This window comes from Peromyscus eremicus, chromosome 12 (assembly GCF_949786415.1).
Source record: "Peromyscus eremicus chromosome 12, PerEre_H2_v1, whole genome shotgun sequence".
Taxonomy (NCBI): domain Eukaryota; kingdom Metazoa; phylum Chordata; class Mammalia; order Rodentia; family Cricetidae; genus Peromyscus; species Peromyscus eremicus.
In genome coordinates, this window is record NC_081428.1 from 51,095,749 (window position 1) to 51,116,454 (window position 20,706).

The 20,706-nt window shown below is 45.5% G+C and overlaps 1 protein-coding gene across 1 annotated transcript; it reads left to right on the forward strand.

The window, feature by feature from the left end:
* Positions 1-699: 699 nt before the first annotated feature.
* Positions 700-17,691, forward strand: Tigit (T cell immunoreceptor with Ig and ITIM domains). The gene is made up of 4 exons (XM_059277014.1): positions 700-763; positions 2,300-2,629; positions 6,004-6,101; positions 17,464-17,691. Exons 1-4 carry the CDS (start codon positions 700-702, stop codon positions 17,689-17,691), a joined length of 720 nt encoding a protein of 239 aa, XP_059132997.1.
* The last annotated feature ends 3,015 nt before the right edge of the window (positions 17,692-20,706 follow it).

The following is a 20,706-nucleotide window of genomic DNA, read 5'->3' on the forward strand; positions in this document are numbered from 1 at the left end:
TTCTATACTTCAACTCTCATGGGTCAACAGCTTGCAGGAAAATGCACTTTTCTACTCTCTGCTGTTTCTATTGCATTAGGGAAGCTGACCCTCAATGCAAGCAAAGACAAACCTGGATAGTAAGAGCCCAAAAGGAATGAGAGTTGAGGAGAGGGCCTCTTGGAAGGGAGAGTTGCTGTTCACCCCGGGCCTTTGTCTCACCCATGGATTGTCCCTAGCCACCAGAGTCTAAATCCAGTGATGGTTCTGTAAGTGCCCACACCAAAGTTTCTCCTGTGGCTGCACATTCTTCAGCAGGGCAATGGCAGGGGACCTGACTCACCAGAAATAGTTCCTCAGAATCCTGTCCCTCACCTAGACACCCCTTGAATGCTTTGGATAAAAGCTGGTGTTTCAAAAAGTGCATCAAGGTAATGTAAAAACAACAGATTGACTGCGAGTCACCCCAGACCCGTAGCCCTCTAACCACACGTTCTGTTGATTTTTCGCTGTGTTTCCTTCACGGCCTTTCTTGTGGCTCACTCTACGCAGCTTGTGTACTTGCTAAGAGCATTCTCTGTTTTGACGCTGCTTGTACCTAACTCAGTTTTTCCGAGACCCTCTTCTCACAGGCTTGGTTTCACCTCACACCTGCAGTGGGCCAGTTTTCAGTCAGAGGAGAGGCCACATCTGCTTCCTGTAGGCCCTCTGGTCAGAAGCATGCATGGCTGGCTGCTTCTGATCTGGGTCCAGGGGCTGATACCGGCTGCCTTCCTCACTTCAGGTAAGGCCGGCAGACGTACCAGAGCTGGGGAGGCGGGCTTAGCACAGAGACCGGGGTGCTCAGGTGGAGAAGGTTCTGGGTACATGCTATATGCATGTATGTCGGGTGGTTCTGGGGCCCTATGTGACCATGTGGGAAGGGGATACAGGTGTGTTTGGGACTGCCGCAGACAGACTTTGTAGATCCTCTGGGCTAGGGACTCTGGCTGGTCAGGTGTACAAGAAAGGAGGCTGGGGAGTGGACTGAAATGGAAGCCCAGAAGCCTTCTGGGAGGCCACTCCATCTTCCTTTCTCTTTCTGAGGACGTTCTAGAAAAATATTCCAGCTAGTTCTCTGTGGATCAGAAATACCTGCTTCCCAGAATTTCAGGGTCTACCACTAATACCACTGGCTAAATTCTGTTGTGTTTCTATTATATTAGAAATGTAAATAAAAATTTCTGAGGGAAAAGAACAAAATATTTAAAGACAGTACTGCCAAGTAGTTTAAAGGCCGAACTTAGAACATTCTCAGGGTAGAGAGGAGCTGGGGTCAGGTGGGGCGGCTGGTAAGCGATGAAGACGCTTTCATCCAGAAGTCTACCCTGTCCTCCTCTCTCTTCTAGGCTTCCCTCTCCTCCTCTCTTGTCCCCTCCCCTTTCTTCCCTTCTCCTTTCTTTCCCTGTTCCCCATTCTCTCTCTCTCTCTCTCTCTCTCTCTCCTACTTTAGTTTGTTTCTTTGACAGATACAGAGTCTCACTACATTTCTAAAGCTGGTCTCAAACTCACTATGTTGTCCAGACTGACCTGGAACTCACTCTGATCCTCCTGCCTCAGCCTCCCATGTACTGGGATTAAAAGCCCCCGCTGCTACTCCTGGCTGAGCAGCAGGGTTTCTTGCCAAGTCTCTTTTCCCCAGGATTTCCCCCCCCCAAGGTTTTTCCTGATATCCCAAATGGCAATCAAATAGGCCAGCTCTATTTCAAAGGATAGGATGAGACACAAGGCTAGACTGCTGGAAACTGTAGAGAAGCAGTACAGGGCTGATATTCTAGTTGGGAAGATTAAGTAAGCTCATGAAAATAATCAACCACCTAGCCAGGAAGCTGCACAGAATTTCCTGAGCGGGCAAAGTGCTAAGCCATATAGTAATAAGCCAGGCATTTAATAAGGTGTTATACAACACAGGCAGTGAGAAAGGGAGGTCTTTTAAGTTGGGGTCCTCAAGGAGGTTGGGGGGTACAGCTCTGAAAAACGGATAAGAATGAGACAGAGTGAGGCAGAAGCAAGCTCTGGAAGTAGCAGTGACAGGCTGGGATAGAATGCATGGAAAAAGGGCAAGAAGACTGGAAAGTGGCCCTGGGTGGGACTTGGAGCCTGGAACGACAGGAAAGAGGAAGTGATGATAGTCTCTATGAGGGAATGCCAGGATAGATGGCAGACTACAGACTTCTGCTCCTAGAGCCAGTTCTGGCCTCCGAACACCCTGAGATTCTTCTGGAAGGCTGAAGGGCAGCTGCTGGCTAGAGACTGACATGTTCTTCTCCCTCTCCCGTAGGAGCCACAGCAGGAACAATAGAGACAAGGGGGAACATTTCTGCAGAGGAAGGTGGCTCTGTCGTCTTACAGTGTCACTTCTTCTCCAACACAGCTGAAGTGACCCAAGTCAACTGGGAGCAACAGGACCAGCTTCTGGCAGTTTATAGTGCTGAGCAGGGGTGGCATGTCACTTCAGTCTTCAGGGAGCGGGTGGTCCCAGGCCCCAGCCTAGGCCTCACCTTCCAGGTGCTGACAGTGAATGATACTGGGGAGTACTTCTGCACCTATTACACCTATCCTGATGGGATTTACAAGGGGAGAATATTCCTGAAGGTCCAGGAAAGCTCAGGTACGTCCCTTGAAGCAGGGAGGTGGTGAACCACTTTCTCTCACATAGAAAGGACCATTCTGAGACATTCTAGGAAGTAGCGTGTCTTGATCCTGAAACACATCAAACTCACTGGAGGAACTTTTAGGGCATTGTAAAGATAGAGCAACTCAATCAAGCTGATGAAATCAGAACCTCTTGGGGACAGGGCTAACATCTGATATGTTCCAGAAACATCCAGCTGATTCTCATGCACAACCACTGATTTTTGCACTGAGAAGTACATCTTATCTAAACTGATGAGACCCATGGATGAGATCATACATGAAAGGTGCTCATTTAATGATTTAGTATCAGTCATACAAATTGGACTTAGCTCTCAAGGCACAGCATGTGCCGAGTGTAAATGTATAATATTCACCCACCTTTGTATGATGAAGCTTCAAAGCTTCCAAATGTTCTCATAATGATTATTTTCCTGCAAACATGAGCCAATTTTACTGAGGGAAAGGATTATTAAAATCACATCTGAGATATAGTTTAGCAGGGTATTAAAGTGCTCAGCCTCTGATGTCAGACATCTTGGGTCCAAACCTTGCTGTTGGTTGGCCTCAGACAGGAATTTAATTCCTCTGTGCATCACTTTTCTCATTTGTGCAGTGAGGATGGGTTTAAGGCTTTATGAGGTGCTATATGGGGTTGAACAACCTACTGTAAGAAAAAGCCCTTAGCAGGGCTCCAGGAATATAGCAAGTGCCATGTTAGGTATTAACCATGAGTATGATGGTTGTGAGCCATCATGAAGTTGCTGGGAATTGATCTCAGGACCTCTGAAGAAATGGACAGTGCTCTTCACCTCTGAGTCATCTCTCTGGTCCCCAGGCTTCATGAGTTTCAAGAACATATGTACAGATAAAAGTTTCCCTTAAAGTTTCCTTTCAAACATTTCTTCTTGGCTGGCTCTATTATAGATTAAATACAATGAGTAGACAAGAGCCCAGGCTCTAGAATCATACAGCCTGGAACTAAATGTTGTCATGTATCCTGGGTATTTGTGATATTTATATTTTTCTTGTACTTTTGGCCTATGATGTTGAGCTGTTACAAATAAGATCGTGGGGCAGTGTTGTGTGTCACACTTATTCAGGGGAGGCCTGGACAATAAAGAGGACAGGAGCTCTAGGTCACAGTAAGCACGTGGTGTCTGTGGCAGCTATAGGTTCTTTACCCCAATGTTATATTTCTCAGAGCCTCTCACCACACTGCAGGACCAATAGATTGAGGCCTCCGAACCAGAAGCCAGAGAGGAGCCTTGTGTGTCTGCTCATATTTGGGCCAGAACACTCAGGGCCTGATAACCCTGACATGGAAACACCTCTTTGGTCAGGGCAGCACGGCTGCCTTTTTGTGACCATAGAGATGTGAGGGCAAGAATGTCTTCCTCGCTCTCATAGTCCACTCTGTCTGTGGCATGCATGCCTCTCCAGTGTCTACCCTGAGTGGTTCTACCATTCCTGTAATCGTAAATGCCAGGGAACACTACTGGTCCGGTGAAACTCCTCTCTGGATGGCTCTCAAGGGGTCAGTTACCTGAAGTCAAACCCTCCTTCAATTACTCGATTCAACTCCCTCCCTGCTCTCCTACTGACACTGATCTCAAACATTGATCCACGTCCCTAGTAACGGTATTACATAAACTGTTCTCTAAGCAGAGCTAGAGATGTAGCTCAGCGGTAGAGTGGTTGCCTAGCATGCACAAGGCCCTGGGTTCAATCCCCGGTACCACAAATAATACCGAATCTCTAATGTAGATTATATTCCTCCCCCACCTGCACGGTGCCCTGAGGTTCTTTCAGTTTCAAAGACCTTGGAGTCTTTGTTCTGAAACTGTGGCTGTGGATGGAAGAATTGGCACTTTCGTTTTAAACCAAAAACAACTAGTGAAGTTGGCAATTTTAATATCCCAAATTCCCTCTGCTTTTAACCGTACCTTAACTCACCCTTAAATTTGACCACATTCATTGTCATAATCTTCCCTAAAATTTCATGAGGAGTCTAGCTGCTTCTTGCTTCACCCTTCAGCTTTAAGAGAACCCGGTACTAAGCCAGACTTGCAAGGTGGTTCTGCCCTTCTCTTCTGTCCATGTCTTCTCCTTGTTCCACAGTGAGCCTTCCAGGCCCTCTGCACCCCTGCAGTCTCCACACCACGGTCTTCTATCCACTTTCTTCCTGAGTGAGCCACAGCTATGTCCACCAAGGGGCCAGCCTGGCCTACGCTGACTAAGTCCTCAGAACAGGAGGAGCAAGCTGGGACCTTGGACTTGGCAGGCACGGTCCTTATCCTGAGGGAGCAGACACCATAGTCTCTTTTCTCACACTCAAACCCTGGAGTTCAGGGAAGTGGGACCAGGCTTCCTCTTGTTTCAAGTCTTCCCAGGACTCTGGGGATCCTGCCTGAGTCCCTGGAGAAGAGGGAAATGTGGGAGAAAGTGTCTAGAAATCATTCTTCAACATAGCACAGCTATTTAATTAGCATCTACTACATACTGAGGACAGAAATCAGCAGAGGGTGAGGCGGCAAGAGCCTCCCTCCTCCGGGCTTTCAGACCCGGGCTACAGAGCTAAGGTGAAAAGTTACATGCTTTTTCTTTCCATAGTTTGGTTTCAATTATGAATTAACCAGTTTTACTACTATGGATTGTGTGTGTGTGTGTGTGTGTGTGTGTGTGTGTGTGTGTGTGTATGACTGATGAAAGAAAAAATTCACTTTCTGAGTTTCCTTTTATTATTGTAGATTTGTTGTTTATTTTATGTGTATGGGTGTCTTGGGCAGCAGCACCTGGTTCTGGTGTCTGTGGAGGTCAGAGAGAGTTTGGATCCTCTGGGACTGGAGTTACAGAAGGTTGTGAGCTGCCATATAGGTGCTGGAAATTAAGTCTGGGTCCTCTCGAAGAGCAGCCAGTGCTCTTAACCACCGATCCATCTCTCCATCCCTCCCCAAGTTTCCTTTAAGATGGCATTGTTTCATTTCATGATTTCTGAAAACAAGTTGTTGATTAGGAACCTGGTCCAAAGTGTACACAAGGTGCGTCACTCGTCGGGAGATCTGCCACTGACTCCACAGGGTCCGGGTAGATGCTCTGCTGACCAAAGAGTTAAGATCAAAGACTCCAACCGAGGAGCGTTCTAGAAAATCCCACCTCTGGCCTCGAATCTGGCCTCGAACTCACCGTTTGAGGCTGGCACCAAATCAGAGATCTGCCTGCCTCTTGCACTGAGGTCAGAGGCATGCACCCCCATGACTGGCACTGTTTTTTGAGACGATTGAGGCGTCCCCAGAGAAGGCGGCTTTGCTCCTCACCGCTGTCACTCACCCCTGTTTGTTCTCCCTGCAGCGGCTCAGGTCCAGATTCCGTTGCTTGGAGGAGCCATGGCTGCTGTGCTGGGACTCCTCTGCTTAGTGATCACAGGGGTGACTGTACTGGCTAGAAAGGTAAGGGATAGGACAGCCTGTCTCAGGCCCTGTCAGCCCCATTCTTGCCATTCTGGTGACTTCTGATCCCCTTTCTACTCAGAGAGCCCCAGGTGTGATCTCTGCCCTTGTGTCTGGGGCCCTTTTCATGGTTCTTATTCTGTGGTTTAATGTGCTTCTTTATTATGCTCATTCTGGTCCCTTCCCAGAAGGACATGCCGCCATTTTGCCCATCTCTCTGCCTACCACAGTTGCTAGTTCCTGCCTGTCCCTTAAGTCACTGCTCAGAGAGTTCACCTACTATGAGTTTGGTGAATTGTAGGGGGTGTCTTCTCGGTGCTAGGACTTTCGTAGCTCATTCTTTCTTCACAAGTTACTGGCTGCCCCATATTACTGTAGGTTGAGAAATCAGCATTCCAAATTTGGGGAGCTGAAGACACACGGCAAAATCAGACATCCGCTGACTTGAGTTTAAGAGGCCATTGGCTGAAAGAGTTGGGGAAGGGGGAATTGGAGGGAAGGTCTGGTTTCTAGCTGGGCACTGACTGTATGATTTTAAGCTTGTTACTCAACTTTTCAAGGTCTCCATTGCTTTGTATGTAAGGTGGGGGCTACAGGTTGGTCCTATGTCACAAAATTGTGATACATGGCTGTCACATACCAGGCTTTTCTCGGTAAGGGAGGAAGGTATCAGCATTCTCACTATGTCCTAAGCTGGTGGCTACTGATTGGGATGAGCTAGAAAATTCTCAATCCTTTTTGGTCTGGTTGCCTGGACCCTTTAGGGCAGCCCAGCTGACACACACACACTGTTTCTACTTTTTCTGACACTTCCTTCCATGTCTCTCCCAGTGTGGTTCCCAACACCGCAGCTTGCTGGCCCCAGGCTTACGCTCCAGGTTAGGTCCTTGGGATTTATTTATAAATAAATAAACAGAAATACTGAAATTAAAATATAACCACATCATTTCCCCTTCCCTTTCCTCCCTCTAGCTCTCCTGTCTTCCTTCCTCACCTTTCTCTCTCCTTGATTCTCTCTTTTCCTTCCTTTATAGTTACATCTATGCATGAGGACATAAAGACAACCTGCTCGGTCTGCAGAGTGTTACTTGAATATGTGTGATCTCAGGGCTGACCACTTGGTATTCAGGTTTATTACCTTTATTTTATATGTATGGTGTTCACCTGCATGTATGTGTGTGAACCATGAGTGATGCCCCTGGAAGTCGGAGGAGGGGGTCAGATCCCCTGGAACTGGAGTTACGGATGTTTGTGAGCCACCGTGTGGGTGCTGGGAATTGAATCTGGGTCCTCTGCAGGAAGAACAAGTGCCTTTAACTGCTGACCATCGACCCAGCTCCACAGCTTTGCCTTTTCCTTTCTATTTCCCGTTTGCTGTTCTGTAAAGTAAAGTTCATTTTACTATATGGAAGACCTACTTGCTAGCAATGCATTCTTCTGCTGTCCTTTAGTGGTTATATTAGGAACTACAAAATGTACCTGGACTTATTCAAGTTCCGCTCTATTAGTAAACATCAACTAGTGTCCTATGACTCCCCGGAATATTCTCGAACCTTAGATCGGAGCAGCCCTTCTTATCTGTCTCCACCATGTTGCTCCATCATCACCTTGTTGTTTAGTCCTTTCCCTGTTTTAGACCCCCACATGATTGTGTTGTGAGTCCACAACCCTCTAGGTCCACCCCACCCCCATTGCTCTTCTCTCTGCCTTCCTGTCTGGGCTTCTAGCTGCCATTTTCCTTCTGCCTCAGGAATAGCCTGCAGGATCTCCGCAGTGCAGCTCAGCAAAGGCAAAGAATTATTTTGTTCTTCTTGTTGTTGTTTACCTAAAACTTGTTTACCCCATGACTGTAAACATGTTACGTTTGTTTTACGAGCTGTAGAATCTTGTGCTGGCCATTATTTTCTTTTAGCATGTGGAAAGGATTACCCCATTGTCTAACTTCATAATTTTTTTTTTTTTTTTTTGGAAACTGGGTTTTATCCTTACTTCTTTTAAACTGCCTTTTCCTCCTTCTTGTTCTTTTAACATTTTCTGTCTTCAGTTTTCAGCATTTGTACAATGATATAATTAGATGTCATTATCTTTGTATTTATTCTGTATGGGGTTTGGATTGAGAGGTTTTTTTCAGTCTGCGGTTTGATGGGTTTTTGTCAGTTTTGAGGTCAATCCTGGCCATTTCTCTTTATATATTCCTTCTCTATTCTTGATTTCTTCTCCTTCTGGACCTCTTATCGCAGGGACTTTCGACACTTCTCTTTCTTCCATATGTCTCCTAGTCTCTTTTGTAGTTTCTGCCCACTCGTATCGCCTTGTTTTGTAGTGGGTCTTTTCTTCTAGCTTACCTTTCAGGTTACCAAGTATCTCCTTTGATGTATCTATTCTTTGTTTAAGCAGTTTATAGCCTGGCAAAACTCCCAACCTTTGAGTAAATTTATCAGTTATTCTGGTCTGTGCCTGACAGTCCTATTAATTACATCTTCCCTGGGTTTTTTTTTTCTAGTGTCTATTTGATTATTAGTCATGTGTTCTTCTCTTGCCTGGTAATTTTCATGGTGTGCTGGACATTCTCTATGAAAAATGGCAGCATCTTCTTCCATTCAGCCCTTTGTAGCCAGTAGGTGACAATTTTCAGGTGTTAGCAAACCCAGGTCACCTGAATTAAATCAGGGATGGCAGGTTGGGATGCTTTCCTTATTGCTGTGATACAGTGTTGGACAGAAGCTGCTCACGGAAGGGAGGGCTTGTTTGGGCTCACGGTTTGGAAGTTGTTTTAGTTAGGGTTTTATTGCTGTGAAGAGACACCATGACCACGGCAATGCTTAGAAAGGAAAACATTTCATTGGCGCTGGCTTACAGTTCAGAGGTTCACTCATGGCAGGGAGCATGGTAGCCTGCAGGCAGACATGGTGCTGGAGATTTAGATGAGAGTTCTACATCTGGATCCACAGGCAGCAGGAAGAAAGGGCCACACTGGGCCTGGCTTGAGCATCTGAGACCTCAAAGCCCACCCCCAGTGACACACTTCCCCTAACAAAGCCACACCTACTCCAACTAGGCTACACCTCTTAATATTGCTGCTCCCTAGGAGTCTATGGGGGCCGTTTTCTTTCACAACCACAGAGGTGCAGTCCGTGACGATGGGGAGTTGTGGGAAGCAGCAGGGGTGTGAGGTGGCTGATCACAGTCAGGAAGCAAAGCCAGATGGCTGCTGGTATTCCGTTCCCTTTCTCCCTTTCACTTGACCGAAGGCCTGGACCACAGGGATGGTGCTGAAGTGGAATAACACAGAAAAGACCAGTTATTAGATATTGATTTATTGATTGATTTATCGATTTACTTAAAGCATCATTTGTAATGCCAGGCATGACATTACTTGCTATCTGGAACAGAATGGCTTAGAGAAATAGCTAAAACAACGGGTTGTTGCCCTTAACAACCTACTGACTACCTCATACTTCTGTAAAACCTTGCTTGCTTTCCCACTTTACCTTGTGGTTTTAGAGTATAAAAAGAGAATACCAACGGGACCTGGGACCAAGGCCTTTAGGAGCTCTCCTGCCTTCAGTCACTGGTGTCAGAGTGTTTTTTCCAGGAAACAGACCGGAAACTGTGCCATCCACACTCAGGGCAGGTCCTCTCAACTCACTTCAACCTCCCTGGAGTGCCTGTATAGACACGCCAGAAGCCTGTCTAAATTTCATCCAATTAACAATGAAGGTTAACTATCACTGAGGCCTTGGGACTGGATTTCAGTTCCTGCTACTCCTCGCTCCCAGGGTGTAGTCTTTGAGATTGTCAGTGGAAGGAAAGGCAATCCAGAGCAACCTCCTCCACAAACACCCCTCCACCTTCTACCCAGCACCCCTCCAAACCTGGGATCTCTCTATGTAACTCAGGCAAGCCTGGAATTTTTAATCCTCCTGCCCCAGCTTCCTAAGTATTGGAATTACAGGCATGAGCCACCACAGCTGGCCCAAATGCTCATCTCCTCATGGGGTATTTCTTCCTGGATCTTGCTCACAGTCCAAAGATCAAAAATTACTCAACTGGCAGATACCTTATTTCTTCAAACATTTTCTAATATTTCATCTATTTTCTCTCTTTCTTTTGTGTGTACATGTATATGTGCTGTATATGTGTTTATTCAAGTTCAAATGTGGATATACGAACATGTGTGTGCAGATACTTGTGCGTGTGCATGTGCGTGTGTGTGTGTGTGTGTGTGTGTGTGTGTGTGTGTGTGTGAGTATGTAGGCCAGAAGGTGACATAAGATATCTTCCTCAGTTGCTCTCTAGCTCTAATATTGAGGCAAGGTCTTTCACTGATTCTGTTCGTCTAGCTAGGCATCTGCTCCAAGGATCTGTTACCTCTGCCTTGGAGTGTTAATGGTTGTGGAAGGTGACCATACCCACTCACCTCTGCATCAGTGCTGGGAGCTACACATCCTGAGCCATCTCCCCGGCTCTCATCTTTATTTTTACCTGTTTTCAAATGAAGGATAGATTCAAATCAGCAGAGGATTTGGTTTTTGATGTTATATTTTGTATCTTCGTTTTAAGATTGACTATGAAGTCAAGACTTGTCTGGGCTACCTTCTTGGTGTCTTGATTCTGTTGGGTCAAGCCCCCTCCTGAGTCTTCCTCCCATCCCACCCCACCCCAAGTCCTGGCCGGCACCCATCTTCTGTCTGCTGGTCCACACCTAAGGAGGGTTATGTTAGTGTTATGGAGGGAGAGTTCTTAGCCTATGGTTCCCTTTCACTTGCTCTGTGAGTTCTTGGACTCTCTTTCTCTCACTCAGAGGGAGATCACATTCTGTTTTTCTTTTCTTTCTAACTTCGACTTTTTAATCCTATGAAGATCTTTCTTCAGGCCACAGTTCGGGCGAATTGTACAAACTGACACTGTAACGGTCTCCATGGATTTCACAGTTCTTCATTATAAAAAGTCATAGTTCTACACTCTTGCTATGACCCCATGATACATAGTTTTGTCCGGTTATTAATTCTGCTTCTAGAGTTATGTATCTTCCTACTTACACTTATTAGAAAACTTGGACCTTCACCTCATCTTTTCCAACTTAAATTCTGTCGGTTATCCTTGTAGATGAGCCTGCTGCCTATTCCTTCTTATCAGTACCAAGACTACAGGTGTAGTAAGCACATTATGCTGGAGTTCAATACATTATATCTTCAAACCTGGTCCTCAAATCAAGAGAGCCCCTGCCCCAAGTGCTTCACTCTAAACTTCTTTCACTGAGAAGAGATTAGAGTGGGGGTGGGGACGATGTCTTGCAGCAGAAGCAAAGCTGTGCTCCCCCCAGTGAATGACAGATCACTCAGGTCTGACACTCAGGCCTCTCCTAGGCAGTTCTCTAGGTACCTTGGGGGTCTTGCTAACTTAATTCCAAAGGAACGAGACAGGACCCAAACATCAGAAGGAGTTCTGATTGCTCTGGAAAGTTACCTATGGCCCTATATTAAGATGCCCTATTGATTTCCAAAGACTTTGTTGTATTACGATTCATCCTTTAACTTCCTGGTTATGAGATGAACACCACAGCTGCTGACTGATGTGACTCACAGAGACGTGACCACGGACCCTCTGTTACCCAGAACGGGCTGAACAGGGGGCCAAGAACCAGCAGTGCCTAAGCTGTGGCTGCCACTGCAGATGAAGCTGATTAACCATGGTATTTTCAGTTGTGTCCTTGCTGTCCTGATATGATAGATGCATAGATCCTGATATGAGAGACATGATCAGGAAATGAGATGTCTAAGAGAGGACGAGGACAGGAGAAGAGCTTCACCACAGGGAAGAAGTGACAAGAATGACAACTTCCCTTGGAGCTGGAACAGGGAGGGTGATTGGAGAACAGGTGTCTTCTGCCATCTTTGGCCTGGAATAAAGGGCTTAGGGACCCTGCAGAGCCAGCAGAGCGTATTTGTCTATGAAGGACACGAGGCTGGTTAATTTTCATGTCAGGTACCCAGACTAACTTTGGTAATAATGGAGACTGAGAAAGAGGGAAACCAGCAGATCTCAAGTCCTGCCGCTCCCCTGTACAGGATGCCCCTCAGCAGCCCTCTCTTGGACACCCTCATTGTCACCTGTCTAGTCTAGCGACCTCCTGCCACCATCTTGTACTCTGGAGATAGTCTCCAGGGCTTGCTCTCTTCTTGTTCAAAACATTATTCAAGGTGTGATCAGGGAACACATAGTCCTCTGGAACTGCGTTGGTCACAGAGACTTAATATGGACCTGGAGAATGTAAGGAAACCATGAAGGCGAAAGCAGCCATGGACTGTGTTTGGGAGGAGAGCAGAGAGGATGACTATTGGAGCTTGGGAGGAGAGGCTCACAGGGAAGGGTCATGTTGAGGAGTGCTGTTCCCTTCAAGTAAGGGTCACAATCAGTTCAAGGCCCACCCTGCATGGACTGCGGGGAATACATACCTTCTGCCCACACTCTGTTCCTTCATTCCCTGTCGTTCTGCATGGAGGACAAGTGATCCACTGCTGTAGTGCATGCAGGAAAGTCTTCTTAGGGCACAGAAGAACAGAGACGGTTGGGACTGGAACCAAGGGATGAATATGCTCTACCTATATAGTACTGTTCATATGCCTGGAAACTGGACAAAAGATCTAGACTTCTCATGGGGATGGCTGGCTTTGATTTCACTCATGTATTCTTGGTAGTATTTGGCGTGTATACTTAAGCATACGTGTGTGTGCATGTGCGCACACACACACACACACACACACACACACACTCAACAAAATCCTACGGTAGGCTGTCTATTTATACATCTCTATTTATCTAGGATCACTGTGCTGTATGGGCCATCTTAAGATCCCCAGGGCAGATGTTCATAGTTCTATCATTGTAGCTGTATCTACTTGGTTTCTTAAACATTGTCAACTTCTACTATTTTGAGGTCCTCTTATCCTGGTTGTTGCTAGGGATCCCATTCTGCAGAAGCACCTCCTCCTTCAGCATCAGTCTGTGGAGGAGACACCATGGAAGTCAGTAACACTGGTGCTACCCTTGCATCCCCTTGCCTCTGGCCTTCCTCTGAGAACCCAGGTCACCAGCACAAGAACTGACATGCCTGCCTCTATTCCGAGGACCTGCTCTAACCTAGGAGCTCCTGAGAATGATGCTAAGAGGCATCCTATAAGGACAGGGCTGGTGATGGGGGTGACTTTGACAATCCCTGCGCTAAATAATTTCAGAAATCTATCACCTTATTCTGTTGGCTTCTCTAGGTCAGATGCAGAGAACACCTGCTGTGTTGAGGCAGGAGGGAAGAAAGCTCAACACGAGCACCATCTCTTCTGGAGATATCTTAAGCATATCTTAAGATAGTATAGGCAAGTGTTTATTATGCATGTATATGCATTGTATGAATAAGTGTTATTTATTGAGAAGTTACATGTGTCAGATACTGGACAATAACCCTGCCGTCCCCACTGTCTGCTGTTCATGCTCCTCCTCACATGCTACTAGAAAGCAATGTTTGTCCCAAGAGGACTCAGCTGCAATTTCTGTAGTTTCACTTGGGTCTCTAGGACTATGCTAGTACATTAATCTCAGACCTATTTTTTAACACTAGTTACAATTATAGAGTCTCCATGTAGGGTAGAATGGAAATGGAACAGCTTAGGGACCCGTCTCAGGAATATTTGCATTTCCCAGAGGACTTTTAGAGCTCAAAATAGTCTTAAAATTAAAAAGAAAGAGTGGCCAGCCTTACCGAGAATAAGAATAAAAACACACAAGCACAAAAAGTCATAATTAGCTCTTTGAGAAATAATTGAATATTCATATTAAAAATGGAGTGTATGTATCAAGGGATGTCAGAGTCCTTTAAACACAGCACCTGCATGAGTCATGAAGCCATTCCCTCCTTCACACTCGTGTTAAAGTTTAGCTACTTCTATTGAGAAGGAATCGGGGCGCAGGCGGGCGGGGGGAGACCAATAACTTGTGTATGTTATTCTTAGACTATGGTGTCTCTCATTGGCCAACTCCTAAAAGCCTGTAGTGATGTGCCATCCTTAGTTTTTGGCATCTGCTCATTGAACACATCTACAGGGTCCTTCTAAGCTCCCTTCTCTACCTCCTTGCCTACACTGGTGCACACTTGGGCTTGGCACCAGTTGGGTGGCATTTTCTGTCTTGGAAGCCAAGGGTGTGATGAAGAGAGATTCCATGAGCCTCGGTTGCTCCCATTTCCCAAGCCCCTGGATCTTTGTGCTTTTGTCATTTAGATACATAAGGTGGGTCAACTTTGAAAGGTTATTAAGCACTTCTTTTATCACCCTACTGGTGGCTAATGTTCTCCAGTTTCCCTGTATTATTACAGCCCTCAAATATGACATTGTAACATGGATTCTATGGTTGATGTCATTGAACAGATTTCACCACTCTGTCTTGTCTCAGTGAATGCAACATTAGTTTCCTGGCTGTGAGACTATACCTTGACTTGGAAAACTGAATTCTTTTATATGGGGCTGTATTAAAAATGAATGTGTGTGTGTGTGTGTGTGTGTGTGTGTGTGTGTGTGTGTCCCCAACTGAACATGCATGTCTATTACAGTCCTAAGACATTATAACTTGAACATCCACATCCGATATGGGTTTTGAGATTATGAAGAGGAACACAGCACTTCCCTTAGGGAACCTGAACTTCTGAGCCTGGTGAAGATGGAAGGATAAACGGATTTGCCTTCACAGAGAAGCTGAAGTGAGAGGCACTGTGGTCAAAGGAGAGCACAGGCAGAGTGAGACAAATCTGAGCAACTGGTGCCTTCGTCCTTCGTCAAGGGAGTTCTGTCTTTGCCCATTAGCTCATCCCAAACCAGACATGTCAGCAGAGTTGCTGTGGAGATGAAAGAGTTCATTGGGTCTGACCTCAAAGCAAGGTTGTAACCAGTGACATTCTCTGGGCCTCAGAAGTTGGGCACCTCGGTTGTGAAACACAGCGATGATGGAGCCAGAGAGATGGGCACCACTGGGGCACAAAGAGTGTCTGGGATGCCACAGATTCCTTTGGAAATGGAATGAAGTATGGATTTTCTCCCCACAAGAATACACCTTTATCTAAAACTTTCATTATAAGTTGCGATTATTCATAAATCGTCTGAAGTCAGATTCCCGAGGGTGTTCATCATAGCTCACTCCAGGTTAAGCATCCTTCTGGTGTCCAGTAGAGGCCATTAAAGGGTTTTAAGCAGAAGTATGGACAGATTCGATTTTTATTTTTGAAAAATCTTTGTGTGGAGGTTTGTGGAAAGTTAGTCTAGCAGTAAGAGGAAATGTGAGCCAGACTTGTTCTTCCCCCGGCAGGTGAGAAGGATGGATTGAAGAGGGGATGAGGTAAAACTGGGGGTTGTGTATTGATCAGGGTTCTCTAGAGGAACAGCACTTACAGGATGTGTATATGTGTTTGTGTGTATACACACATATATGTCGATTTTATATTTATATATGTATATTTGTTATATATCTCCTGGGATTTATAGAGTGGCTTACAGGTTGTGGTCCAGCTAGTCCAGCACTGGTGGTCTATCAAGGATGTAGTTGTTCAGACCACAGGCCGAATGTTTCAGCTGGTCTTCATTGTACAAAATCCCAAAGTAGCTCTAATGCCCATGAAGGAATGGACTTTCCAACAAGAGTAAGAGCAAGCAGTCAAAGAGATTCCTGCTTCCACATCCTTTATATAGGCTGTCACCAGACGGTGAGGTTCAGATGAAATGTGGAACTTCCTGCCTCAAAATATCCAGATTAAAATGTGGGTCTTCCCACTTTAAACGATTTAATTAAGAAAAATCCCTCACACGTGTACACAGCCACTTGAGTTTTGGTTAATTCCAGATGTAGTCAAGTTGACAACTAAGAATAGCCATCACAGGCATTATGGGTAATTGGAACTTGGTTTTGGTCTCCATGTTTCTGAAGGGCCTGTGCTGTTGGCCAGAAGGGAGAATGTTGGCAGGAACAGATAGTGGGGCTGGAGATGTGGGGTGGGGCCCATGGAGACAAGGTGAATGAACTTGCTGTGATTCTCTCATGGGCCATCCTGAGTAGGTGGGCAGGTGGGCTAGAGCTAGGGCAGAGACTGGGCTACTTGGGTCTTTAGATGACACGTTCTGTTGGGAGTCTTACAGTGGAAGAACTGACTCAGACTGAGACTGAGACTTGAGACTGAGAAAGCAGAGGACAGAATCCTGGGAACACCTTGGCTTGGAGAGCCGGTATATAAAGAGAAAAGGGCCAGGCTAGCTGAAGATGGGGGCCGAAAGGAGAAGAGTAAGGAGAAAGTGGTGGCCTGAAAACCAAAGAGAAGGAAGAAATGAACAGTGTGCATGCAGTAAGGAGAGAAAAACAAAGAGAGATGGAGACAAGACAAGGCTGGCCAGGTTAAGAGAATAGGAACTAAGGGCCGCAGGATGACACGTTAGTTTCATTAGAGCTGTTACTATTGAAAAGGAGTTATGTGGAGAAGTAGAAGTAGACACAAAGTCCCACCCCTAATCAAGAAGCTATTTGCCTCCTGAGTGCTGGGATTAAAGGCGTGTGCCACCACTACACAGAGAAACCCTGTCTCAAAAAACAAAAACAAAAAAGAAGAAGAAGAAAGAAGAAGAAGGAGGAGGAGGAGGAGGAGGAGGAGGAGGAGGAGGAGGAGGAGGAGAAGAAGAAGAAGAAGAAGAAGAAGAAGAAGAAGAAGAAGCAGCTATTTGCAATAGATATCTTCTGGGAAGCGGAAAATGAGTTTTCTCCAATGGAGTGACATTGGGTATATATATATATAAACTACACTTCAAGGCAGGCCCCATGGCCAAGAATAGTTGGCCAACATAAAATGAATTCTATGGTTTTTGCATGCTTTTTGTTTGAGTTTGTTTGTTTGTTTGTTTGTTTGTTTGTTTGTTTGTTTTTTTGGTCTTAATGATTTTGTTTGTTTGTTTTGAGAGAGAGAAGAAACATGAAGTTGAGTAGGGAGAGAGATAGGGAAGATCTGGAAGGAGTTGGGGGAGGGCAGAGAATATGATCAAAGTGTGTTGTATGAGAATTTTAAAAAGTAATAAGAATAAAGAAAAAACCTACAACAAAGTAGAGAAATTAAGGGCTCAAGGCTAAGGATTGTGTACTGATAAAAACACAAGTTTGCTTGCATGTGTGATGTGTGTGTGCATATCTGTGTATGTGTGTGTGTGTGTGTGTGTGTATGTGTGTGTGTGTGTTCTTGTAAGAGAGGAAGAGAAGTAATGATAACTGTGTGCCATTTGTCCATCTGTGAGGTGGCTTTTGTATAACATCCCCATGTATTTCCTTTGTTTAATCCTAGAAGTCGCTTAGAATCCATTCTACAGACAGTGGCCTTGGGAGAATGGCAGTTGAGTCCCAGGAAATGAGCCTCAGGATTCTCTCGTCCTCTGGAGGCCCTGTCCAGATGGAAGCTGCCCCTGCTGGCCTCTGTGGAGAGGAGGATGACTATGCCGAGCCACGAGACTACTTTAACGTCCTGAGCTACAGAAGCCTAGAGAGCTTCAGTGTCCCAGCGAAGACTGTCTAAGAACAGGTCTATCCCTCCCTCCCCCTCCTTCCCTCCCTCCCTCCCCCATCCCTCCCTCCCTCTATCTACCCCCCCATGTGTGTTTGTGTCTGTATCGATGTCTGTGTTTAGTTAGTGAATGAAAGGCAACTTCTTTTCAAACTTCATTTCTTCTATCCTTCTCTTCCATTTCTCTGTGACAGACCCAAGGTAAAAAGTTTGTACCTTGATTATAAATGGAAATTTGAAAATGAATTTTTAGTTTATGTATATGACTGGTCTGCACATATGTGTGCCACATGTGGATGGTGTATGCAGAGGTCAGAAGAGGGTATCCGATCTCCTAGAACTGGAGTCAGAGACAGTTGTGAGCTAGTGTGGGTGCTGTGAATCGAACCCGGGTCCTCTGCAAGAACAGCAAGTGCTCCTAACAGCTCTCAATAGCCTGGATTTTTTTTTCTTAAAGACAAAATAAAACAATAAAAACAACCCCAACATTCCCATTGACTTTGGAAATGAATTGACATTTGGCTTTGAATTTAGTGGTCTGAGCAGGTCTTGTGGCTTTGGGAAATACGTTCCTCATAAGAACTCAGGCAGAGGTTTTGGCTCCAGGTGCTGAGGCAGATGATAAGAATGGCCACTGGGCTTATTTCTCATTGTTATTTTATTTTTTAACCAACAATTCAAGACATTTATTTATGAATGGGGCAAAGTACAAACCTCTATGGGAGATTCAAAGATGACAGTCTCCGAAAGTGAGGTGACATTTATAATAAGATGTACTAGGAGATAAGGATTCATGATTTGGGCCCTTAGGAAAATATGCTAATCAGGGTGTGGTGAAGTCCCCACAGAGATCAGAGGGATTGATGAGGCCGGTCTGGTGGGTAGAGGCATTTTCCTAGGAACTCAAAAGAATTCAAGGTTGAAATCCTGTGAGAAATGCCCTGGCACTCATGGGCAATGAATGTCAGGCTTTCTTCTTTAGCTGGGCATTTCAGGTCTGCTGAGTTCAGAGTCTATTAGGACTCCTGGGTCACAGAATGCCAGGCTCCTCGCACTTGTGGTCTGGGGAAGCCCATCTGGGGAAGCCCTCAGGAAACTCCTGCCCACCTGGGAAGCCACATCCTGGCACCTGGACCAAGATAAACCCCCCTCTTCTGGATCAATCTGCCACGGGGCCTTTAAAAATGGAAACATTTTACCACCAAAAGGAAAGTCTAATTTTTTTTTTTTAAAATAAGGACTTCTGAAAACAAAACAATAGGGTGAGCAGATACGTGTGTGATTGAGAATTTAAAAAATAAGACCCTCCTTCCTCATTGCTTAACCTCTTCATGCTGGGGATGGGGTGTCTGTGATTAAATTATGTGGAACTGCTTTCAGGCTGGATCTAAAAAGACGTCGTCCCTTGCTCATCTCTCTTGGAGAAATGAGGAGGTTGAATTCACCTGTGAGTGGTGTTCTTCACAGGCACAGATTGAAGAGAGAGAAGCGAGCTTGTCTCTCTCTACAGGCTTAAGTTAAGCATTAGCAGGAAGACAGTTCAACTCCTGTTCCTCCTGGGAATCCCCACCCCACCTCACTTTCCTCTCAGATGGGTCATAAGGGGTCGTAACATTGGTCCAGAGCCCCAGCCCTTGGGAAGAAAGATGGTTACAGGTAATGTGGAGTTTGTTGTTTGCTGGGGCAGGCCACAGGACTTGTCTTACAGAACAAATGCAAATTGGTTGAAAGTAGAACACAGCTCACAAATTGGAAAGGAAATAAATGTAATGATAAAAAGGAGAGGTAATCTGACTTGGAGGGGATCGATTTTGAGCTAAGGCTGGATTGAGATTTCGGTGTCACTTAACATAATTACGGTAATTGGGAAACATTTACAAATACCATGGATGGAGAGAAAATACAAAGGAGCCTATAGATGTCGGAAATGGGTCAGGTTGCTAAAACGAGATTCGATTCTACAGAAAACAAATTTCAAAGTGGGAAGTGAACTAGATTCTCTTCTGAGATCCACAGAAGACAAGTGCTGAAGGCCCAGACTCCTGGAGACACATGCTGCCCAGGATAGCAGGCACTTTTTCCACGTGGCTGTCCCAGTGCAGGTGCCGTGAGGTTCACCCCAGATGGGACTTGCTGTTGTAGGTCTAAAACACACACCAGATTTTGAAGACAGTATGAATTGTAAATGTAAACTATCTCATCTAATTTAAAAATATTCATTACATTTCAAAATGATGCTTTGGATATACTGGGGTTAAATAAAATATATTATTACAAACTAATTGTCTGGCTTCCTTTTGCTTTTTAAACATGGCTTGTGGAAATCTAATTTTGCTTATGGAGCCCCATTATACTTCTATAAGCTTGAGCCAGCTGGAACCTGGGGTGTGAATCTGTTGGTCTTTGTCTCTTTCTCCTTCTTTTAAAATAATGTTTGAGGAAGTCTCTTCCTCTTACCACATTTGGTGAGAAGTACATAGGCAAAGATCACAGGGAAAATGAAGTAAGGGCCCCTAAATGCTGGCAGAAAGGGATCCCAAGTTCTCCTGGGTGTCTTCCTGAGTTTCCCGATAGGAGCTGGGGTTCAGGAAAGAATGCATTTACTGATTCCCTGCCCACATTCTGATTCTGGACTCCATTCAGCTCCATAAGCCAGAAGACAATACTGAGAAATGTTGAGTCATAGAGCATTGAGCCCTCATCAGGGGACAGCACCTTACCTTGCAATTTTATTTCAGAAAGTGTCCTTTCTCGGCCTCTGGGCCCTGGGAATGAATTGTCACATACTTGTGTTCATATGGAGTCCATTAGGGCTGAGCTGGGCAGGCAGGGAGGCTGTGTGTGCTCTGCACAAATGGGCGCCTTGTGGAGGGCAGGGTGCTCCAAGCAGGAAGGGATCTAATATGGAGCTTGACTGCGTCTGCCAGCTTGGGGAGGGGAGTCAGTTTTCAGTCTGGGTTCTTCCTGGTCCTGCTTCATGTCTGTCACCTCAAAGCACAACTGTCAATAGGCTCAGGAGAATCTCAC

Bases quoted from the DNA above. Each gene is read 5' to 3' on its own strand.
- Tigit (XM_059277014.1), top strand. From the start codon at position 700: ATGCATGGCTGGCTGCTTCTGATCTGGGTCCAGGGGCTGATACCGGCT. The intron at 764-2,299 runs GTAAGGCCGGCA...CCTCTCCCGTAG, and splicing joins GGCTGCCTTCCTCACTTCAG to GAGCCACAGCAGGAACAATA. The intron at 2,630-6,003 runs GTACGTCCCTTG...TTCTCCCTGCAG, and splicing joins GAAGGTCCAGGAAAGCTCAG to CGGCTCAGGTCCAGATTCCG.